Source organism: Xiphophorus couchianus, chromosome 23, assembly GCF_001444195.1.
Source record: "Xiphophorus couchianus chromosome 23, X_couchianus-1.0, whole genome shotgun sequence".
Taxonomy (NCBI): Eukaryota; Metazoa; Chordata; class Actinopteri; order Cyprinodontiformes; family Poeciliidae; genus Xiphophorus; species Xiphophorus couchianus.
This window is the reverse complement of record NC_040250.1, coordinates 2,325,104-2,346,275: the sequence shown is the minus strand read 5'-3', so window position 1 is coordinate 2,346,275 and position 21,172 is coordinate 2,325,104. Positions and strand designations below refer to the sequence as shown.

Here is a 21,172-nt window from a genome sequence, read left to right as displayed (position 1 = left end):
TCCTCCTGGAACTTCTGCCATTCCTAATTATTGAATAATTATAATAATAGTTATTATAATGTCCAAACCAAAAACTGATCACTTACCGCTTCTCCCATAGACCTTTTCCTCCAAGAAAACTCTAATCCTTGAGCTAGTTTGGTTCAGGACCTTGTTAAAGGCCAACGCCTGTTGGCCTTTAACAAGCCTGCAGTAGTGGAAATGGCACAGAAAAAGCTGTTATTCTGCAGTGAACGTTTTAAACTACTGTTTACGCTTTTGAACTTCTTTTTTTGAGGCAAGACGTTATTTTGGGGACCAGAACAGGCTCCAAATCATATTGTTGGGGATATGGGGAGGGCTTACTAGTGTCCTGCTGGAACTCTGTCCCAAGAACCCACCTGTCATCATCACTGCATATTCACTTTTTTGATAAATCATTTTTGCATTAACCTCTTTTGCTGTCTATAATTTCTCCCTGTACCAGAATCTGGCCCAAAAGAATGACGCCTTTTGCTGACTGAACAGCATTTTATCTTCTCCTGCAGCATCTTGCACTTCTGAAGCATACAGAGAGCTGGAGCTTTGATCATTGCTCTTTGCACAATCTTTCTATGTTACAGAGTTCTGGGGTCTCTTCTATGATTTTCTGAAAGTCTGTCAGATTTATCTCAACTCTTCTAGAAATTCAAAAAGTTGATGCAATTCTTCTGACAAGGTCAAGATGGTCTTTGGAAGAAAAGCAGGCTCACAACATTAGTTTACTGTGGGGATTAAGTGCCTTTACATTTACTAATCCTTTGATTCAAACCCACTCAGTTTTTGTGAAGGTAGACGTTTTTAGGAACTCTGATCAGCTTAAAGCGGTAAAGATAAGATTGTCCTGAACCACCCTGGTAGGTAGTGAGATCTTTGCTTACCAACCTGACATCGTCTAACTTTTTTACCCTTGAATTTCTGCCTCAAATCAAAAATTTGAAGGTGTCATTTGAACCCTCCAATTACAGTTTGAGGTAGACATTTTGAAATTGAACATATTTCTGAGTGCCCTATGATTGGGTTATAGTTGTCCATTTGCCCTGAAGGTTTCATGTGTCCTGTAAGTAACCCCAAACTCATAGCATATATGCTCAAATAATGCTTGTGTAATTATGATCTTGTTAAAAAAATACACACACAAATATAAGCACATTCCTTCACTTCCAATCTGTTATGTACAGGCATTCTGATTATAAGATTTCTCATTTGCAGAGTGCAGGTTCTCGGAATAATTAAATTTGGCAGAGCAGTGCATCTGACCTTTCAAACATTAAATAAGCAGATTTTTTTTTAATGGAAGCTGGGTCTTCCCCATCAGCTTATGTCTCCTCATGAGTACAACACTAACTAAAATGACATTAGAGGCACAGAGCCAGAAATCTGAGTCTGGAGGTTACTTTGTGGGGACAAGTTTTTACTTTATAGAAAAATTGAGGGTAAAAAATAAGAATGACAGTCCTAAAATCTAACAAGTGTAAACAGAGACTTCAACATTCAGCCAAGAATGATTTGGTAAAAAAAAAAAAAAAAATTCTCACTTCAGTTTAAATTCTTTTTAACTGAATTGTGAATATTAGGACATTAATATACATGGATAATGCTTTAGGTGAACTGTATTACTGACAGAAGTAAAATGCATTAAAAGCAGGATAAAAAAATTAAATGACAAAAATGAATAATTTAACTTTTCAAAATAAAATGACTCTATCACATCGTCTTATTTTAAAACAATGTTTCCAGATGTCAAGATCTTGGGTTGTTTTCGGTTTTGATCATTTCTGTGTGCCTTAGTTTCTTTTCTTTTATTGGCTGTTTCTGTTGGTTCTGTTGGTTGTACTTTGGTTCAATATTTTCTTAGTGACTTCATATAAAGTGTCTAAATGTAAAGCATTTAAGTATAAGTCTGATTTCATATTTTGACCTCCTGGAAATCCATGAATCAGAACATCAAGCAAAGAACAGGAAAAGATGTGGCTCAGAAGAGACGGTTCACTTTGTCAGAACCACCAAGTGACTTTGAGCTCTTTGGATATCTGGAGCAAAACTTGTAAATCAGTGCAGAAACTTCACACATAAATTAGATGAAAATAACAAACCATCTGATCCAAATGAAAATATGTATCGAAACCAAATCTGGCAAGTTGTTCTAAAGGAGGCGGGGAAAAACTAATTTGTAAAACCGCAATATATTCATAATTTGAAAGAGATTTGATCAAATCAGTGGTAAAGTGAATGGATGTTTTGTACATCTATTGGATTATCAAATCCCTTCATTTCCATCTCAGACAAGTTCAGATGTTCTGCCAATGTTATGACTCAAATCCACCTTTTGACACCTTCAGAAAACCATTTGGTGTAATCTTTCATGATCTTCAGAAAAACCAACACAAGCAGTCATCACTGTTTTTTTTTTTTTTTAAGTTTAGGCCTTTCGTGAAGGTCGAGACCTCTTTTGTTCCCAGAGTTTGAGTGATATAAGCCTTCATCTTCAGACTCGATTATTGCAGCAGTACAGATTACTTTTGTAGGAGCCATTCCTCGCTCTCTCATCTGCAGCTGGTTAAAAATGTTGCCTAATGACTTCTGACAGCCACACGTAAATGTGATCGTATCGCTCCTGTTTTACTTTCCCTGCACTAACTTCCTGTCTATTTTAGAACTGATTCAAATGTCTTGTTTTACAGGCATGAAATGGACTGGCACGTCAAATAGACCCTCTGTCAAATATTTAATTCCCACTTAAAGGCTTGTTTCTATTCTGTAGCTTTCAAACTTGAGTGAGTTTTTTTACCTAAATGTGTGCTTGTATTTCTTTTATTAGTGTTGTTTTACAGTTTTATTAGTACAGGTTCATTCTAGTTGTTTAATCTGTTTGTAAAGCATATTTGCCAGCTCTAGTTTTCAAATGCAAGCAGATTAATTTGAATTGCTCTTTATTTGATTGGAAGAGCCTCTACATCAGGGGTCTCAAACTCCAGTCCTCGAGGGCCGCAGTCTTGCAACTTTTAGATGTGCCTCTGCTGCACCACACCTGAATAGAATAATTAGGTCATTAAGGCTCTGGAAAACTGATCTACACAAAGAGGTCATCAAGTCATTTCATTCCAGTGTTTTGTACCTGTGGCACATCTAAAAACTGCAGGACAGTGACCCTCGAGGCCTGGAGTTTGAGACCCCTGCTCTACATGTAACACTAAAAAAACCAAAAAACAACTAGTTATTAATCCAGTTGACTTAAAGCCTTGATTTGACTCTTTAATAAAAACGAGACAAAACAATTCAAAAAGTTGAAAATAACTTGCATAATCTGAATTTGTACTGAGTGTTTCGCAAAGAATTAAATCAAATATGCTGAAATGACAGCTCCCCTAACCTTAAACAAGAGAAGCATATTAGAAAATAGGATTATTTTATTGCAATAAATTAGAGTATTTAGTCGAAAACAACACTTGACATTTCCTTACCAACAATAGAAAAAACAAGAACTGGAAGAAGTTCATATACTGAAAGGGCCAGTGCTTGTCTGTAGCCCCAAGGGGCACCACCAGGGGGCTCTGGTTTCAAAGCCAAGTGCAGCTTGGGGCAATTGATAGCAAAGTGGGGCATGTTTTCTAAGGTTCATTCATAAGCAAGAGAGTTCATCAGAGATTCACTGATATAATAAAATGGCTACATGACCAACTATTATTATTATATGTCCCTCTTTGTTGACTTTTATGATATAAGGATGGGAATAAAACTTTTATATGAACAAAATCTTGGAATGTTAGTAATCTCAAAAGTTTTGCCCCCCTGAGCATAACTATTTTGGAATAAACACCAACTGCTTTAGTAATTATTTTACTACTCTTGGAACTAAACTTCCATTTTCTGTAATATTTGATCTAGTATTTAATAAGAAGTTATTGGATCCAAAGTAATCAAGCAAACCCAGCGATATTCATATGAGAGGTGATAACTGATTTGTCTATTACACACACATGGTGTGTGTAATAGAGACACACATATTACACACACGCATGGTGTGTGTAATAGAGACACACATATTACACACACACATGGTGTGTGTAATAGACATGTCTCTGCCCATAAGCTGTGATCCAAATGGTTTACCTTGTCCCTAATTTCCTCTGTTTATTTTATTTCTTGGTATCAAAGCCTGTGCATTTTGCAAGACCACCCTGGAAGTGATGATCAAATATGGAAAAAGAGACAAAATACTAAACTTTTCAGACAGAACCTCGTGGGGTGAAAGACTGTGCACATAAATGTGTGTGTGTGGGGGGGTGCATGTGTATGTGTGTGTAAAAGAGAGGGATTCCACAAAGTGAAGTGCTGACATCTGCTGCAGGCCCTTGCAGAGCTGGAATGTGATACTCTCCTTTACACAAAAGGGCCTTGGCCCTTGCAGAAAACACATGAAGACCTCCATTTGCCCCCCTCCACAGGGGCAATACAATTATGAAATGACTGCATCAATGTGCCATGCTTTTTTCTTTAAGCAGTTCACTTAGATTAAAAGCACAAAAGACTCTCCCTTAAACCTTGGTGCTACAGAGAAGGCTGCTCTTTGCTCTCTTTGAGGTGGTAGTGCTGTGTAGTTCTGAGCTATGCGAGACTGGGGGTAAATTGCTGCAGCATTGCATCATGCGTCTAACTCAATAGGTTCAATATGTCTCCAGAACTCCTTTGATTGTTGTGTCTGTGCTGCAGCAGATTTTAACCCACAGCGTGGGGATACTGGTGGGTTTAGCCAACAGTGGGGTGGGAGGAACCACATGAAACACAGTTGATGAGGCAGTGCACCGTGCTGGAGAGAAAAGGAAATTGGGAACAGGAGGGAGTATTGTTCCAAGCAGCAACTCTGCTTTGATATAACAAATTGGGAAGCCCTTTAACATTTCCTTCCTAAGAAACATGAATGATAAAAGAATTTAGTGTCCAATTGGACATTTTTTGACTTCAATTCACTGTACTGAGAAGTTAAAGTAGCTTGTTAAAAATATTTTTTAAAATGTGCTTTTATGGATAATTCAGTTTCCTCAGTGAGGAAGTATAAAGCATACTCCTATGAGTATCTTTGCGATATGATGCAAAGTTATCATAAGATAACTTTGCATAATAAATATATTCATATTATTCCAATCAAATGTTCAAGATTACAGATATCATAAATCCTAATGAAGTGGATTAAATTAGCAAATTAGCTAATTTAAATTAAATTAGCAAATAATGGTTGTTCCTACTATTACTACAACAACAACAACAACAAAGCATATTTCTCTCACACAGAGGGATAAACCAAAAAAAAAACATTCGTTATCTTAGTTTTATACTTTTTTTATTTAGTAGTTTTTGGTTAATTTATGTAGTTCTACTGTTATTAACTAATTGGACCACGTGTCATTTCTTTCTTTAGAGGCTTCTGCAAAGCTATTACTTGATCCCGTCTTCGTCTTGCGAGCCAAGCTGACGTGTTTTTTTTCTCTTTTTGAATCCTGAAGCTTGAAAACAGTGGAAGAAAGCCATTGGAGGACAGAATGGGACGGCAAAGGACATCATAGACCCAGACAGCAACGTAATGGTTAACATCCAGGGGAGTTCCCTTGGCTGGAAAGTTGTGCTTTATGCGCAGCACCTGTTGTGCCGTCAGTTGCCAGTCTCCAAAAACCCAACCCCGTCAGCGCAGCGATATTTTATCTCAGTCTACAAGTTATGACTCTTGACTGCGCCAGACAACAGATCTCGTCTCGGAGTTCCGGATAGCTTTCTCTGCTCGGACTGTATCAGGTTGCTGGACTCCCTCGCAGTCTCTCTCTGTGTGAGAGCTTTGGTTCTTATGCGTAAAGATCTGACGGGATTTATATGACGAAGTGTGGAATGCACCATGAGCGCGCAATTGAGCCGAAATGCATCTGTGTATTTTTGATCGCCCTGTGCCATAGATGATACGCGTGCATAAAGGCGATTTTCAAACCATGTTGCTGGGATTTTAATTGCTTAAACTTTCTTCAGCACAAATATTCGACTTTCCTCAGAGCCAACAGGTGCGCACCCGCACTGCGCAGCAGAAACAAGTTTGAACGCCTTGGAGAAGATTCTCATTCATCAGTTACATGTTTTCTCGTGTTATGAGGAAGAATTTATGATTAAGATTATGTGGATTTTACTCATTGCTTGTACTCTCCAGATGTGCCCAAAACTACACTTGTGTCCCGCATGTTTGTGGTGATCCAGACCAGAGTCCAGCTTTGTGATCGCCAACTACCACTCATCCAAATGATCCTTTTATTAATATTCCTTCTTGCATCGCTTCTCCAACAATATGGCACAGAAGCCGAATCCAGTGATGTCAGCAAATTACAACTTTCAAATATAAAGGAGCCAAACGGTAAGCCTGTCTTTCTTAAAGTTATTAAAGTGCACATTGCCTTGTAACTTTCTCACACGGACATAGAAAAAGATTCCTTCTTACTTGGCTTTAAGTCACTCCTAAAAGTGCATGTGAAATTGTGTGAAAGGTTGCATTTCAGTTAGTTCAAACAGCATTACTCAGGTTGAGAAGTTGCAAATTACCTCTTACCTTTAAAGTTTACCCTTGTATGTATACATAAGAGGGGAAACCCTCCTGAAATTCTGCCTCCCTGGGGAAAAGTTTTCCTTGTGAGGATAAAAAGGCTCCATTCATCCAACAGAAATTGCTCCAGGCCATGTAATTTACTTACCTACTGAACTGACTGGGATCAAGCGCATTAATTCAGAAATGATGTTTTCTTATGTTTTATGTTCATCTCATGTTAAGGGCAAGTTTATCTCTAGCTGGAAGCGTGTATTTTTGTCATCATGGGATTTCTGACAACCGAGTTCTTTGTTGTTTGGGGAGTTGGGAGTGTGCAGCACTGGCTGCAGACAGTGGTATCTTTCAGACCTTAATCCAAAGTTCTTAAGCCCTCATCATGCCATTGTATGACTGACAGTTATGACCTTTGATTAAAGGTATCCTCTTAAAACTTTCTATGGTGTAGTGTGCATGTCTAAAAGCTGAAAGCAGCATGAAGCAATCAATCATGCCATGTTGCTGGAACAAAAAAACAATTAAGTAATTTTAAGAAGTCATTAGCATCTGCGGTTGTAGAGTTAATAAAGTAAACAATTAATAACCAGTAATGTGTAAAATTGTACTGTTTTACTGAGATCATTAACAGACCCCATCACCAGGGCAGGAATTAGATGTTCGGTGGGGTGAGAAATGTGGGAATCAGGCATTACACTCTCCTTATTCATCTAGTTCAGAATTCACCAAATGACATAATAAATTAATCATTATTGGTAAGTTAAGTTTTTTCTTCTTTTGACTACAGAGTGCTTCTAATCTGTGAGCAAGTCGTGTGCTCCACAATTTCAAAACTTTTGAACCGAAAGTTTGCAAATTCCTGTGGCTACATACTAAAGGGTTAAAAATAATCTTAACGAGTGAAATCAACAATGTAGTATTAGAGGTTTTCATGACATTATGTGTAGGATGAAGAAGAAGATGTATTTGTTGTAAGTTTCAGTAGATGTGTCAAAATCCATTTATCAGTCGGGAGGAGGACATGCAACAGTGACTTCACTACAGTAACAGTCAGGGCTGGGAAATCAGAGCCCCTCAAGGGGACTTCCAGGTTTAATCAGGACAACTGAGGAGGGAAGCACAGCAAAGATGAGAGAGGAGACGATGGTCAAGCAGCCTGTGACCTTTCACTGGTGTCTGAATGCTCACTGTGCTGCCCCACTTGATTTCTGACGCTTTGACACACAATGTGATATCGATTGGATTGTGGGGAGAGAGCCAAACCTGTCTGGCATGTTTAGTAGTAGTTGCTTTGAGAATTACTGTCCCCAGTCGTATTAAACTTGGCAAGTGGCTGCTGATGACTCCATAAGATATCAGATGGGAACTTCTCCAGCTGTGAGCGAGTGCTGTGTAGATATCCATCAGTCACAGTAAATGATTTTGACAAAACTCAAGAGAGAAAAGGGTTCCAACACTGCAGTCTAAATATTTCATCTCGTCCTCATGAATTAACATTTATCTTCCTCCCTCCCTGGGAATTTAATATTGCTCTTGACATTTCCGTGTGTTACCTGCATGCCTAATGCTTACAGATTAAAAACTACAGTAGAGATATCTCATTTAGAAGAGCAGCTCAGCTGTGTACAGTTTGCAAACTGAAAAAGGGTTAAAAGTCGTCTGGCCAGATCAACATATCATTTCACTTCCTGGATTTTATGCTTTTGTGAATAAAAGATTCTGTCCCTTTAAAAAAAAAATACCAAAACGTCCAAACCTATATTTTAAAAGGCTTTTGAAAAATAAGCTAAGCAAACTGAGTTTAAAAAAAACTTTGAAAAACTGAAGGTTTTAATGGTCCCGGATATTAAAACTTTTACAGCTTAGAGTGAGGAGAAGAAAATGTTCCAAGCTAGATTATTAAATATAGACAAGTAGTTGGAAAACAGCTGCTAAATTAGTTATGACATAGAAACACAGACTTTTTTGATTTATTAAGAAGTTGAACATAAACCTATTTTAATCTATTTCAAATGTCCAATTATATTTTCAAATTGGCAGATGTTATATCTGAACAATTTTGAAAATAATATAAAACAGTCAAACATATATTTGGATAGTAAATTAAATGTGAAATAATAAACATATTGCTGTGAATGCACATAAAAAGACTAAAAGTTACTTGTCTCGTGTAATTAAGGCCTAAGGACAAAAGGGACAGGTTTGGATTTTGAACCTGGATTAGAAGGACCTAATCCAGGGTTAGAAGTGACCTGGACGTTTTTTCAGTCATTAGAGAATTGACACTTGACTTTGAATCAGAGCAAAAGACTTGAGACTTGATTGGGACTTAGAAAAAAATGATTTGGGAACATCTCTGCCCTGGACACACCATCTCCTCTGTGAAATATGGTAGTAGCAGCATCATGCTGTGGGATAGCTCTTCCTTAGCAGGGACATGGAAAGTGGTGTTTTTTAGATGAGTCTGAAAAACATAAGTGTAATGTTTACTCACTGGCTTTCAGACACCCAGCCACCAGTTTGATCAAATCACAGCAAATATACCTACATTTATCACCAAAGAGAGGTTAGTAATAGTAACATGTTGTTCTATGACTTTATTTGAAAGCTAATTATTCAAGGATTCCCTTAAGAACTGGAAAGGATTGCTCTGTTAAACCATAATTTCTGTGGGTACATTTCCCTACAGCTGTAAAAAATACAACGTTGGCCCTTTATTAAAGCCTCAGGAGATACATTATTTATTTTCTATAGCCAGTTAAAGGGAATCTACTTTTAGTGTTTCTATAAAATGTATTTTATATTAGACAAGGAAAATGATAGACATTTATATTTTGATCATTAAAATGCTGTGCTGAGGTAAATCAATGCTTTGCAAATAGAGTTTTTATAAAGCTACACTTCACCCTGACTTCTGTTTATTACTTCCTGGCCTGTTTGAACTTGTGCTATTAAGCTATGATGGCTTTTTTAATGCTGTAGAGTTCACTGTGCCCTCTAACATTACCGTAAGCTATGATTTGCTGGCCGAGACTCCAGTTGTCAAGACTGCACATCCAACAGAGAATGCATCTCAGCTTCCCAATCAGACAGGTCATCTCAGAGGGCGCCTCTTCATATCACCTCTCTGAGTTAAGTGGTTTCTCTTGTGTTTACTGTGGAAGGTTTGTTTTCATCCCTGCCTCACTCTGCCATCAGCACAGGCCCAGATCTCATCAGAAGAATCTAGCAGGAGATATTTGTAGGAGATAAGGATTACCTGTGATATTCTGATACGGTACATCCTGAACCATCAGAGGAATGTATGCACCCCACTGGACCAGCCAGTGATCACAGGGACTGCTGTTCCTCTAAAGATTATGAGATTAGGGAGGAGGACAAAGGTTAAGGGGGTCACAGGCCTATGGGGAACATGTGCACTGTCCCACGTATGCATACTTTCAGGGCAGAGGTGCTTTACGTGCTAGGATATAAACAAGTAAGATATTTTCAGTGGGTATTTTTTATTGACATGAACAGCCCACTTAAACAGTAGGGTATAATGTATAATCTAAGCTTTTATTCCTCCATCACAAACATACCTGGAGTGTTGCTTTGATCCTTTTATGCATGTTTGAGGAATCATTATAATCCATCTCCTCGGAGTTGCAAACTCCAAGTTGACCTTCCTCTTTACAGAGAACCTCACACTCACAATTTCCATCTCTCTCTCTCAACTCCCCCACTCAGTTCCCCCAGACTAGTGACAGCTGCAAATGGCAAAAATCTGGTGGAACTGTGAAGCTTAGCATATGAACTACTTCGTATTCCAAAATTGATAAGAACATTTATAAACGGCTTAATGGCGAAACGTTGTTGCGATGACATGCTGAAGGCAGAATGTCGAAAAGAACAGGAGCTTCTTAAAGAGACACTGGCTCAATTTCAAGGCATTGAATTGGAAAGTTAAATTTTTTTTAAGCTATGTTTGATATATATGGCATTTTTATATATACTGAAGAGGGAATACCTGCGATAATGCTTTGAAAGGTTGTACATGTCAAAGTAAAAACCATATGGAGGAAATCAAAGTATTTGATCTTTTTTCTATACTGCATCAGGCTGGCATGTGCTTCTGAGGTAACCTGGCACATGCGCCTCTCCATTAATGTGATACAAAATAAAACAGGATTTGTAAGACCAGCTTTCCTCCATCCTCTGCTCTGCAGTGCAGCTTTGATGTTCACCTACATAGCTTTGGCACTAATGGCAGTAGGGTGTGCTGACTGGACTGCAGCTTTGCAGCCCCATACCCAACAAACTGATTCTCTTCATTCTGACACCATTGAATTTCTCTCCTGTCCATCATCAATAAACCTTATCATGGATAACACGGTTATCCATGTCTGGTGAACTCTGTTCATTTTCACATGACTGCAGACCAGAAACATCCAAGTTGCAGTTTTGGAGATCCTCCAACTCAGCCATGATTTTCTAGATCGAAAGAAACTAATTCTCTCTTATAAATGAACACACTTATTCATCACTTCAACATAAGCTGCCCAGTTGATGCATACAAAATAATGTTATTGTTTCTTTCTTAGCCAACTATTACAAAATTTGTCCTGTCCAGAGCAGACATAGTGATTTATGTGGAGTCAAACCCCTAGAAGTGAAGCTTCACTTCTAGAAGTGAAGCCAGCTGGCATTCAGATTTCCTCGATGGCATTTTAAGGGTTTCCTCCATTGTGCCTAACTTTTAAATTACGATATGACTCTTAAACTAGTGAAATAAAAATGCGTGTCTCCATTCATTATTTAACACAGGTCAGATGCTTCTTCAGCTTAATGGAAAAGCTTAGAATAGTCTCCACTTTGATGCTTGAATGAATGAAGCACTATGCAGTTCATCGCTGTGTTGGGTTTATATCAGTGGGAAAACTTCCTTTAAATTAAAGCCATCTAGGAACATGAATGGTTTCAATGTTCAATGAAATCATTGAAAGGCGAAAAGGGCAACAGCGAGACCACTTAGAATGGTTGTCAGATAAAAACCACATACCCAAAGACGGGTCAAACACAAAAACATCCAGAAAAAATAACATATATTCCGGCTTATGAAGATTATTCTTTCTACTTTTACTTTCATGGATATCCCAAACATGATAATTATACTATAAAAGTTAATCTGAGTGCAAATGAAAATCCTTTTAGTAAATCTTTATACTACTGCCAGCAATTTTCAGAGACTACCGAATGCAGACAGCTCTGTTGATGTATTTTTTCATGAAACCTCACTGGAAGACCATGTATAAAAGTGTCTAAGTTTTCCCTGTCAGCACTATTTGAACATGCAATGCTGTATTTGGCAAGCAAAGCATGCCAATGCGTGCCTGCTGTTTGTCATTTCAGGGAGCCCGCACTCCAGCTGTCCCAAAGTCAGGAGTTTTCAAAAAAAATGTTTAACTTGTACTGTCAGAAAAAGGTCCACACAAACTTTCCTGTGCCATAGTAAATTAATGTTTGTCAAGCTGTGTGTGGTTAGGCCAGGCTTTAGCCAGTAATGGTTGTCTGAAGATAAACATCAAATGGAAATACTCTGGTCTCCAATAAGAAAACAGTTTAAAGTTCTTAATTTATGTATGTTGCTAAAAGTTGGCAGAACAGCATGCAAACAAAACTATGCTGTTATGAATCGTGGTTGGATGACCCATAATCAGAACCAGGAAGGTGCATTGGCTGACGGAAACAATGCTCTCTAATTTTAGTAAGACACAGAACCTAAACTTTGTTTATACTCTGCCTCGTACTAAAATTATATAGAGCTATTGTTTTCAACTAACTCAGGTCTTAGTCCTGGTGTTACTGTGCGGTGCGTTTGGCTAGGCTAATTCCAGCATTTCTGCTATCATGATAGAGATGGATTGGATTAGGACATCTCAAGCTTTGACCATTTATTTTTCTTTGAAAGCAGTGTGCTGGTGTTTTCTGTGCTTCACTTTCTGAAATATTACAAATAACTTCCAATTCATAGCTTTTTAAAAATGTCGCTTGTTAAATGGTTTTACTAAAAACAGCAGCAGGATCAGGAAAAATTAAGTTCTTAAATAGTCACTTTTCTAACAAGGTATGCCCATGTCTTCCACTTTGACCACACTGCAAAAACACACAATCTTGCCAAGTATTTTCAGTCTAGTTTCTGGTGCAAATGAAAAAAGAGCAAACTATAGAAGCTTGTTTTAAGTAAATAACTCTTTTAATTTTGGTATATAAAAAAATTACAAGTTCCACTGACTGATTATTTCAGTCATTAGAGTACTTGTTGCATCTGATTATGGTGATCAGTGACCAAACTAGCTACCATAAGCAAATATGTATTCAAACGCGAGGGAAACATTTTTACAAATACACGAAGGACAGTACTGGTGTAATGAGATGTAAACCCAGAAGTCTACATAAAACTGTTCACTTTAGCAGCTTTCATCATGTTAGATGCATATCACCATTGTGGAGTTTGAAATTGTTGCTGGTAAGAAACCTCCAGCTTTCCATGTTGAAATTCCGACCTCAGGAGGAGTTTCAGTTGTTTTTTCCATCTTGGATCCGGGAAATTCCAACTTCCGAGTGCAGAGCACAACCTGAGCCTCATAAATTTTGTTGTTTGGAAAATAAATCGGCCTCAGGGTTGCAATGAACAGTGATTCTCTATTTATTGTAATCTTCACCTAGTTGCAATTTTCCAAATGATGACAGGACAAGCTCAGACAGAACAGGAAAATGTGCTGTCCTCCAATGATTAATCATATGTACTGTAGAATATAAACAAAAATGATAAAATCTGAAATATGAGCTCAGAGAGAAGGCAGGGATTTTTAATGATCCTTAATTGATGACTAGAATAATTATCTTTCTTGCTGCAACAGATCTTGCTTCCTATAAAACAGGATCTTGACAAATCTTGCTTCCACTGTTTAAACAGTACAACCATCTTAGGGCTTTAAGAAACTCATCCAGTGCGCCTTTATGCAGAGCTTAGTAGCTTCATAATCACTTGGGATCTTTTGGCTGCCAGAATTTGAGATGGTCAACTTAAAATGAAAAAATGTTCTAGTAGAGAGATTTTTTTCAAGGGTTTTGTGCTGTAACTCAGTGACCTTGTGTTGGAGTAACATGGAGTTGAAGCCAAAAACAAATTTCTGAAAAATGCTTTTATGGTGAAATTTGCATTCAGATGAAAATAGCATTTATTCAAAAGCTAGATAAGGAATACAGTTAAAAACAGGACATGATTTATGAACATCTTCTACACTCTGTTGAATTAGTTGCACACACTGTGTTAATTTGTCACAGACTGCTTGCTGCATACTGTTGATAAAGCATTATTTAACTCGGTGCATTCCTCACATTCTTTCCCAAATATCCCAACCTATCCCAAGTTAATCTAAGTGCAAAAAATGTAAAAGTATTCCCTTTCAACAATCTGACACATCAGCAAACTTTTATTTTTAAAAACGGAGGGGGAGTTTATGTAAATCTTCTTTTTTCAACTTTACATCATGTTATAATGTTTTTCCCTCATCAAAAATTTGATGATTGTGCCATTTTATAGCACAATCAAGTAACCTTGTTGCTTTCAGTTGTTACAAAAAATGGTGCCTCTATCAAACATATGTTAAAAGAAATGACTGCAATTTGAACCCTTGAAATTTCACCTTTGTCTCTTTAGGAAGCTCCTACTCTTTCAACACACCGCCTTCAGCTTGTCATCACACCGGTGTCTTTCCATTATGTCGTTTACAGCTGCTCCTAGGAGCGTTGGGCTGAGAAGAAGTTTGTATGGTAACCTCAGCAGGGGTTATCATACAAACAACAAAATTACAACGACAGATCACGGTAATTATAGAAACTCTGTTCATTGCAACACTCAAGTTGTTATATTTTCCTAACAACTACATTTATGAGGATCATGCTGTGCTCTACACTTGGAAGTTGAAATTTTCCAGATCTAAGTTGGAAGAACAACTGAAACACCACATGAGGTCAGAACTTCAACATGGAAAGTTGGTTTGTTACCAGCAAGAATTAGTTCCATCAGGTGTTTTCTAATTGCTGCTGCCGCTAGTCTGAAGGGGTTGAGGAGAGAGTCTCTGGGGCGAGAGCTCAGCTGGAGACTACAGCTCAAAAAAGTTTATTTTACATCTCATTCTCCCCCTTTTTACCTAAATGTTTTATAAATACTGAATCTGCAGTGCTTGATGACCAGCGTGTCTGAGCTCACAATGCTGAACGCTTTTCACCTTCCTTTCCTCTCTTCCTTCCTGTGATGATCTGCAGGACCCATCATGTGTAAAACCAAACCACTTAGTACATCTGATGCGGCAGAGGCATTTCATGGTTATCACGCTCCATCACTAAGCGGTCTAATTTTAGAACGCATCAGCAAACATTAAGTATGTGTGAACAGCCTCATGCTGTTTACATACACACATAGCTACAGTCCAGAACAGGTTTGGGCAGTAAATGAGATGACCTGAGTGTTGGTACTGATTGCTCCTTGGGATGGGTCTTAATAGATACCACAGTTTTCAACTATGTTTTACATTTGGTAGCAATAAAACACAAATCCAGTGAACTACTCCTGCACTCTTGCTCAGATTGCTGCTGTCTGACTGTTTGCAGTGTAGCTACAATATAGTGCCAGGTTTGTTTGTCAGGTCAAATGCAGACATTTCTTTTCTGGGCCTGTTGTGCTAAATGCTATTCATTGTGCAAATATTATTTCTGGTTGACTGATTAGATTTTTTTTATTAGTTGACAGATTGAAGGGGAGCTAAATGCCTTAATGGGGACATTAGTAGCATGAAGGCTCATCAGTATTCGACATGCTGCTTCCACTTGATTAGCTGTCACTTAAAGTGCTTTGTGTTTATGTTATCATTTAACTATTTATGAAAAAATCACAATCCACTGGGTGTTTCAGCAGTTTGCTGCTTATTGTAATATGCATATATTGAAAGTTTTTGGTTTTTTTACAGCTACTTTAAACATTTCATGTTTCTTGTTTGCTTAGTACATTGAGTTAATTTTATTAGATTTTTTTTATTGTTCATCAAGAATCTTTTTGAATTAATGTTATCTTTAAATGTAAATGAATACTTTCATAGAAGTTGAATGTGCACTAAACTTACTGAAGCTAATTTAGGCAAATCTGAACTTATGCACCCTTGTGTACACTTATATTCAAGTTTGGCTTTAAAGCTTTTATTTTAAACAGTATGTATTGCTAAGATGATTCATAATACAGTAAACGACTTCAGTAATGTTAAATATATATATATATATATATAGTACAGACCAAAAGTTTGGACACACCTTTTAATTCAATGAGTTTCCTTTATTTTCATGACTATTGACATTGTAGATTCACACTGAAGGCATCAAAACTATGAATAACACATGTGGAAATATGCACTAAACAAAAAAGTGTAAAACAACTGAAAATAGCTTTTATATTCTAGTTTCTTCAGAGTAGCAACCTTTTGCTGTGATTACTGCTTTGCACACGCTCTGCATTTTCTTGATGAGCTTCAAGAGGTAGTCACCTGAAATGGTTTTCACTTCATAGGTGAGCCCTGTCAGGTTAATAAGGGGGATTTCTTGCCTTATAAATAGTCATGAAAATGAAGAAAACCCATTGAATTAGAAGGTGTGTCCAAACTTTTGGTCTGTACTGTATATATACATATATATATGTATATATATATATATATATATATATATATATATATGATACAGACTCTCTCACATTATGACGCATGTCCCTTAGCAAGTTCCAGAGAAACCACAGGATTTCTGAAGCCAAGAACAAAAGCCTAGAATAAATTTCTGTCTAACTATTTGACCACTTCCCTTATCAGGAACAGTATGTCTTATTGAAAGGATTTAGGGTTAAGGTTAGATATATTGCTTAAGCACAGTCATTGCCATGCCTTTTTATTAGTGTTGAAATCGGGGTCATTCCAGCAGCAGAGATCCCAGACACTCATCAAACCTGGTACTGGAATGGATAAAGGTGGTTCATATTAAGGTCTTGCAGTATTCCTGACCTCAGCTCTATTAAGTGTGCAGATTGTGCTGAAAAGGAGGTTCTGTTTCAGGAAACCCAGCAATATCTATAAGCTCTACTGATTCTTAGCAGTGCAAAGAATAACAGGATCAATCATGCGAATATTAATCTCCATCAAGGTTCTATTGTTGCGGTTTGCTTGCTTTCATTTCTCATCACCAGCTATTAGGATGTGAGCTATGACGTCATTCCAACAGGAAGACAGTAACAACAACACTGTATCATCTGAAAGTGTCAGTGGTGGTAGAGAGAGAAAAGAACCAGAAAGTATTGAATGTAAATGTGAAATATATTACCCATGATATTATTTAGGGTCAAAATAAAACACACAAACGCACACCTGCCACAGTAATCATCTGCAGTTCGCTTTCTCGTGATGGTTGGATTATGTCACCTAGCACATGGTGAGATGTGATATATGACACTATGACAGTGGCACACATAGCCTGTAACCCAATAACGCACACTATTTTCAGAATGTATGGCTTTTCCCAAAGCACAAATAGGTTTCTGGATATGCTCTGCCATAGCATGCTTACACTTAGATCCCCCTGGGAGGGTATCCATTTCTACAGCCCAGCTGGAATAAAATTGCACATTAGCCATTAGGCCTTATGACAGACTGGCGTTACTATGCCCACTGTGCAAGCATTCAGACTTTATCTGTAGCTGCCTGAACATAGAATAATACTGAAAAATCTCTATTTGATAAACAAGGTTAGTAATACTTTTTAAGCAGTGATTCCAGAACGGTTCTGAGTCACCTCTGTAGCTGATTATCTTCACTTCTTACTAATCAGAAACAAAATAAAGCAAGGACTCTAGAGACAATGATCTCACATATCTTAAGCTGTTCTTCAAAAGCATAATAAACATTTATTTATTGTATAGAGGGTATTTTGCTTTGAGGTTCATCTTCTCTATTCACAGTTGGAGACTGAATAAACTTATGAAGAGTATTAAACTGTCACTGTGTTGTTTCATGAGAGTTGATGTCCTTGTACAATATACCATATTACTTGGCAGGAGTCCTTTACTTACTGGAAGAATGCATTTTACTCATTCACCCCTTCTCACTTCCAGTAAAGTGATTTAAAAAGTTTTGTTTTCTGAATGCAGTTATGTCTTCAGCAACAGTCTTTGAGCTCAAAGGTCTTTCTCAGGTGTTTTTGCAATTTAACATATCACATACAAAATAAAGATGTTTTTTAATAAGGTACAATTAAATATTATCTAGTATTAATGTAAAATATCGTAAATACTCTTTATGGTATTTTTACTCTACTGTACAGAATAAAAGAAAAAGGTTGATTGATGTAAAAACTGTTAAACTAACAGACTGTTAGAAATCACTTTGAGGCATCTTCATTATTGTCAACTGACTTCATAATAATGCTGTTTTATGATCAGACGTTTTTTTTTGTTACATGGAATCCAGTTTATTGATATAATTACTGTTATTTTTTTATGTGACATTGTGCACATTAAGTTAATCTTTGCTTGTGACATCTTTAAAATTGCAACACATTGCAGTATTAAGCGGTAATGGAAAGGTGAACAGAAAAAAAAATGTCTAAATTAAATATTAGAAAATAAAAGTTGCTGTTTAATTGGAGGATTCATTTGCTCAGAATTACCATAACAACTTTATGTTTCATCAATCATCACAATGTTCAGAAATCAATTTGTTAGGACAATGATGGGTTTGAAAAACATTTTGGGGCTTTTAGGGCAATAAAAATACTCACTGACTAATAACCTTGGTTGTAGACACGTTACTCATACCTGACTAATATGAGTTTTGGGAAAATAGAAAATTGAAGCAATATGTTTCCACTACTGAAAGGGTGAAATTTCTGTTTCAATTCAATGTAGTTCAGAATTACGTTTTTGAACCTAAAGAAAAATTAAATGTTTTAACTATGTTAGGGTTAAGATTAAAGTTCTTCAAATGGTTTTAGAAGCAGATGGCGGTGGCAGGAAGGATTTCCTGTAGGGGTCTGTATTACAGCGCTTCTGAAAAGGCCTCTGACTGAAGACACTGCTGTGATATAAGGGCCTCATGAAAAGGATAGTCAGGGTTGTATGTCCTGTTTTTCATGTTATGAAGAATCCTTCTTTGCACCATCATCTCCATTTGATCCACAGTCGTTCCCAGAACAGAGCGGGCCTTCTTCATCAGGTGGTTGAGCCTTTTTATCCTGGCAACCCAGGCTTAGTGCTGAAGTAGTAAACACAAAGGAATAATCAAAATACCCAAAGCATGCCTTTTATTGCTGTTATTCAGTCAGCCTGTCTATGCAAGGTTGCAGAGATCCTGGCAGCTATTTTCCAGCAGCCATTAGGTCAGAGATTGTATCAACTGTGAAAGAGGCAGCACAGTCAGATTTTTTTTATCATTATTGCTTTTAAAGAAGGTTCAGTCTGAGTTTGTGTTTCAGTCTGGGTAATTTTTAATCAACAAACTTTGAACTTTCTTGTGAGACATTACGATCGTTACATTCCTTCCCCATCTTCCAGTTAGTTTGAATTCAAAAGTGTATATTTTTTCATTCCTTATGTGATGAAACACAACTTTTTAATACTGTTTCCCAAAGTAAGCTAATTCAGATTTCTTTATTGTAATTTTGTGGTTTTTCACTAGTATAAAAAGGGGAAATGATATTCATTGTTCAGCAAGAAATGGAGTTACAGGCATATTTCCAGCTTTGCTCCTCCTTTTAAGTCATATTGCTCCATGTTTATTCTTCATGGAGCAAATTCTGAGGATTTAGTTTGGACATTTACGTCTTTTCAAACATGAGTATTTTGAAGTTGCCATTCTGCAGACTTCAGTCACATAAGGTGTTTTTTAATTTATGGTATGTAAAATTTATACATTTGTTCGTAAACCAAAAATAAAACACATTTAAGGTGTTTGAGTTGAAATAAAATAAAATGACTCACTACAATCCACAGGGTCATTTTAATAATAAGCTAAACTTGACTGCACTGTTCGATAACTAGGATCAGTTTGAATGTATGTGTGATTGGACTGAAATGCCTTTTTTGTAAGGTGCCTTGTTATGTGATTGGTGCTATGTAAATAAACTGAATTGAACTGAAGTAGATAAACCGACGTTAACAATAGAGAGAGAAACTATTTGGGTTGAGGGAAGTTTCTTGGAAAGACTCTCTTTCCTCACTCCCCCTCTCCCGTTTCTTGACTTCATGTTTCTTCATCTACGTCTAATTAAGAGTTTCCTAGACAACAGATAAAAATGACCCATGCAGTTAATGAGACACCACTGACGAGGCAGACCTTTCATGCCCAACTTCATTTGTCAAATTCTATCTTTCATTTTCTGCCTTGACAGCAAAGTTTGTTCAACACGCTGTCTGTCGGCAGGCCTTAGCTGCAGTTTGAGGCAGGTCACTGCTCTGGCTTGTCTGTTTGGTATAAATGTATCTGCTGTTGCAGAGGTATGGTGGTGACGTCCAAGGATGTCACACATGTTTGCAAACTCAAAAATTATGAATAAAGTGTAAATAGTGGTGAGAGAGGCTCCCTGGTGTTACTGCTGATGAAGGTCTCGCAAAAGTATTCAGACCCCTCAAACTTTTTCAGATTTTGTCAAATTACAACCACAAACTTTTTTATTTCAATTGTATACATTGTGATGTACAAACAGAAAGTAAAATGATACATTGTTTTGACATTCTTTACATAAAGAAACAGAAAAAGTATGCAATGTATAAGTATTTATTCTCCTTGCATCAATAGTTTGGAAAACTGTCTGTGCTACTGTTAGGCCTGCATCTCTTTTAGAGTTGCTTCTCTACCAGCTAAAAGTTTTGCCCAATTGTCTTCGCAAAATACCTCAGGCTCAGTCAGATGGAGAGCATCAATATAAAGCAATCTTAGAGTCTTTTGATATGCACTTTGTTGGATGTAGGTCTAGGCTTTGACTAGGTCATTGTAACATGAATTTGTTTGACCTAAGCTGTCCCATTGGAACTCTGGCAGTATGCTTAGTGTAATTGTCCTGCTGGAATTTTAAACTCTCCCCGATTCTCTACTGTTTTGCAGCCATTAAAAACTCTGATGCAGCATGATGCTGCCACCACCATGTTTCTCAGGTTTGGATTGCTTAGTGATAGGCTCTTTTAGGCCAAACATTTTGCTCTTTTCTGGCCACAACACCTTCTTCCACTTGTTTCCTTTGCCGCCTGGATGCAGTTCATTTATTTCAGCAATGGCTTCTTCTTACCACTCTTTCATTAAGGCCAGATTTGTGGATTAATAAACTAAACGTAATCTTGTCTGCTGCTCATCTTGAGCTAGCATGAGCCTCTTTGCTGCTTCTCTGACCATGTCTTGTTCAGCCAATCAGCAGTAACAATGATTTTATTTTTGATATTATTTTAAATGTTGTCATCAGCACATTCAAACTCTCATTGTTTGATTCAATCATGTCTATTAATTAGACACTAGA

At 37.2% G+C, this 21,172-nt stretch overlaps 1 protein-coding gene across 2 annotated transcripts in view; it reads left to right on the top strand.

The window, feature by feature from the left end:
• Positions 1 to 5,557: 5,557 nt before the first annotated feature.
• The window catches only part of pdgfc (platelet derived growth factor c), a 43,311-nt gene continuing 27,696 nt past the window's right edge, over positions 5,558 to 21,172 (top strand). Inside the window, exons 1-2 of one of the 2 annotated variants that reach the window (XM_028009594.1) lie at positions 5,558 to 6,065; positions 6,209 to 6,409. In XM_028009594.1, coding sequence (XP_027865395.1) covers positions 6,238 to 6,409 — 172 coding nt within the window. In that variant the 5' untranslated portion in view covers positions 5,558 to 6,065; positions 6,209 to 6,237. Of the gene's footprint in view, positions 6,410 to 21,172 lie in introns of both variants that reach the window. The other variant, XM_028009593.1, reaches the window with a different exon arrangement.